The following is a 3,221-nucleotide window of genomic DNA, read 5'->3' on the forward strand; positions in this document are numbered from 1 at the left end:
ACTCAAAAACGAAGTGGAGGTGCAGCTCAGTAGCAGAAAAAAATATTTCCACCCACACTCAACCCCCAGAGTAGCCAAATTGAGCCAAGCTTCTGGCTCGCGGTTCTTGGAAAGAAGTAGGGGATTCCTGAAGCTTCAGGGCAAGATGTAAATAAGATTGGAGCTCTAAGCCCAGCTGGAGGGAGGAGCAGCTCTGCCCTAATTTAGGGCCCTGGTGCCTGAGAACCTGGGTGACTGGGGGCCCAGTGACATGGCCGCAACTCCGCAGCACGGGTGGGGGCTGAGAGCCCTCCCCCTCTGCCGGTTTTCCCCTGACTGTTCTAAACCCTTGAGACTCAGCCGGGCACAGTCTGTGATCTCCGACTCCTTGCCCCCACGGGAACTTGGCGGAGGGCCTTGAGTATCTCTGGGTCATGGGCCGGAGTTGTTTCTAGGCTGCTTGGTTTCTCCAGGTGGCTGAGAGCTGGGCAGGATGGGAGGAGGTGGCTTTGCAGTTTCCTGGTGTAACAGTTTTCCCTTTGTCCCCGCAGTATTCGAACTGGTTAACCAGGGGTAAGTGTGACACCAACAGGGTGGGTGCCCAGCGGACTTTGGCAAGCGTGGGGTGCGGAGGGGGCTGGGGCTGGTGTGCGACTCATGGAGCGCCCCCTGCAGGCCTGTCATGGAGGTGCCCACCCTCAAGCCGCTCTCTGAGGACCAGGCCCGCTTCTACTTCCAGGATCTGATCAAAGGCATTGAGTACCGTAAGTGGGCTCTTAGCGTCAGAGCTGGGGGGTGAGCCGGGTAAACAGAGCCAGAGATGCCCTTAGCAAAGGGAGATCTTCCCCTGCCTCAGAGAAATGAGCAGTAGCACACTGGGAACTGGGCTCCACAGGGGCCCTCACTTGCTGGGATCCCATTAACCTCCTCTAGCCTTGGCCTCCTGCTTTGTAAGAAAAGGACAATAGCTTGCTGGGGCTGAGATCTGCCAGGACACATCCATGGTCCTAACTGGCAGGTGTCGTCAAGAAACTGGCCTCTTGTCCCTCCCTTTCCCATGGGATGGACGAACAGTTCCAGGGGATGAATGGGAAACACTGCACAGGACTAGGCCCCGGGGAGCTGGTGCTCTAGGGCGCAAGCCACTGTTCCTAGGACCACTGCTGTGAGCTGACGTCTAGCCAGCCATGCAGCCAGGATCCCTGTTGGTTCAGTGGACAAGATGAGTGTTGGCCATTGGTAAATGGAACATGTTTGACAGTCGCAGGCTCCTAGCTGGGGATAAGCTCAATAAAGACTCCACGTGCTGTGACCCGCGACTTAGCTGTAATGGGCAAAATACTGCAGATAGTCTGTCTTGAGAATGGGGTAAACTTCGTGTGAGCGGTGCCTGGCAGGGACGGACGAGAGGGGAGGCAGGAGCAGGGGCTGGGGTGTGGGCGGCAGGCCACCTGGGGTGCTGTGCTGTCTCTGGGCCGCCCAGCTCCATGGGGAACCAACCACATTTTCCTGCCCCCTCTCTTCCACTGATGTCCGCCCATCCCCAGTACACTACCAGAAGATCATCCACCGAGACATCAAGCCTTCCAACCTGCTTGTGGGAGATGATGGCCACATCAAGATCGCCGACTTTGGTGTCAGCAACGAGTTCAAGGGCAGTGATGCCCTCCTGTCCAACACCGTGGGCACACCTGCCTTCATGGCGCCCGAGTCACTCTCAGAAACCCGCAAGATCTTCTCTGGAAAGGTGGGTTTAGACCCATTGAGCTGCCAGATTCTGCCTGTGTTAGGACAACAAAAACCCAATTCAAACAGGCTGAAGCAGAAAATCCACAGGGTCCCATAGCTGGGGAGTAGGTGCATTTGGCTTCAGGTATGGTCAGATGTGAGGACCTGAACAGGGTCTGGCTCTCCCCATCGTCCATGCCCCAGCTGTCCCCTGCTTTTGTGAATTGATTTGCTTAGATGGTAGCCAGTCACCAGCACCTTCAGGCTACTTTCTGTCACTTTACAGACATGTTCACTAAGCACAAACAGCGTCTCTAAAAAGCACCAGCCAGAACCCTAGGGCTGGCGATGATTGGGCGAGTGTGGGTCATGTGCCCACCCTGGACCGATCCCTGCGGCTGGGGAAAATCGTGCTCTCATTGACCCAGCCCAGGTCACCTGCCCTTCCTGGGAATCATGAAGAGGTCAGAGGGAGGCTGGAGATGCCCTTTCCTGTCCCAGCCTGTCATGCTAACTAAGCTCTGTGTCTTCTGCAGGCTTTAGATGTCTGGGCTATGGGTGTGACGTTGTACTGCTTTGTCTTTGGCCAGGTAAGAACGTGGGGTGTCCTGACCCCTCAGTGACTTCAAGGGTCAGTGTTGGCAGATAATACTGATTTGAAAGTTCCTGCTTTCTTCCCTAATGTCCATATCTGTATATAATATTTTTATTTGAAAAAAGGTCTGAAGAGGCCAGGCATGGTGGTGCATACCTGTCGTTCCAACACTTGAAAGGCTGAGGCAGAAGGGTTGCCTTGAGTTCAAGGTAGCCTAGGCTATATAATAAGTGTGTCTCAGAAAAAAAAAATGTTTGAAAAAGTCTGATAAACAGAAAGATTGGCAGAGAGTCTGAAGTTTGTAGACAGTAAGTCGAGGGCAAGGGCAATAAATGTGCCACCTCTCCCCACTTCTGAACCTGAGGCAGATATCACTAATCAATAGCTGCACTTTTGCTGAGCCTAAGACAGACATTGCTAATCAATAACTGAGGCTGATATTCTTTTCATCCAGTATTGCTAGATGCTGTTAGGAATAGAATTCGACTGAGAATTAAAGTCCATTTGGTATTACTGATTTAGGGAGTGCTGTTCTGTAACTTTGTTTTGTGATTATTTTGCTGTTATTATTTCAGTGTTGTGGTTTATGGATCTGTCTGTCTGTCTATCTTACAGTCCTCGGGATTGAGCCCAGGGTTCACTGAGCTACATCCTTCGCCCTTTTGATTTTTTAATTTGGAGAAAAGCTCTTGCTAAGTTGTCGAGGCTGTCCTCAAACTTGTGAATTGTAAGCATTAGCTGCTGTGCCTAGCTAGGGCCTTCTCTTTTTAACTATGATGTTCACTTTGATTCTGTAAGCAGCAAGAGTATGGATTTTTCTTTTTTGTAAGTTCTTCTGTCCTTAGTCTTCCAAATATTGGGGATATAGGTGTGCACCACCATGCCCAGCTTCAAAATAAAAAAATTTATGAAGGGGTGG

The 3,221-nt window shown here is 51.7% G+C and overlaps 1 protein-coding gene across 1 annotated transcript in view; it reads left to right on the plus strand.

Annotated features, from left to right (window-relative positions):
* Positions 1 to 3,221, plus strand: part of Camkk2 (calcium/calmodulin dependent protein kinase kinase 2) — a 43,547-nt gene that overhangs the window by 28,224 nt on the left and 12,102 nt on the right. Inside the window, exons 8-11 of the mRNA XM_023720673.1 lie at positions 531 to 552; positions 655 to 743; positions 1,527 to 1,726; positions 2,244 to 2,297. Coding sequence (XP_023576441.1) covers positions 531 to 552; positions 655 to 743; positions 1,527 to 1,726; positions 2,244 to 2,297 — 365 coding nt within the window. The remainder of the gene's footprint in view (positions 1 to 530; positions 553 to 654; positions 744 to 1,526; positions 1,727 to 2,243; positions 2,298 to 3,221) is intronic.

This window comes from Octodon degus, unplaced genomic scaffold, assembly GCF_000260255.1.
Source record: "Octodon degus isolate 3935 unplaced genomic scaffold, OctDeg1.0 scaffold00076, whole genome shotgun sequence".
In the NCBI taxonomy this organism is placed as follows: Eukaryota; Metazoa; Chordata; class Mammalia; order Rodentia; family Octodontidae; genus Octodon; species Octodon degus.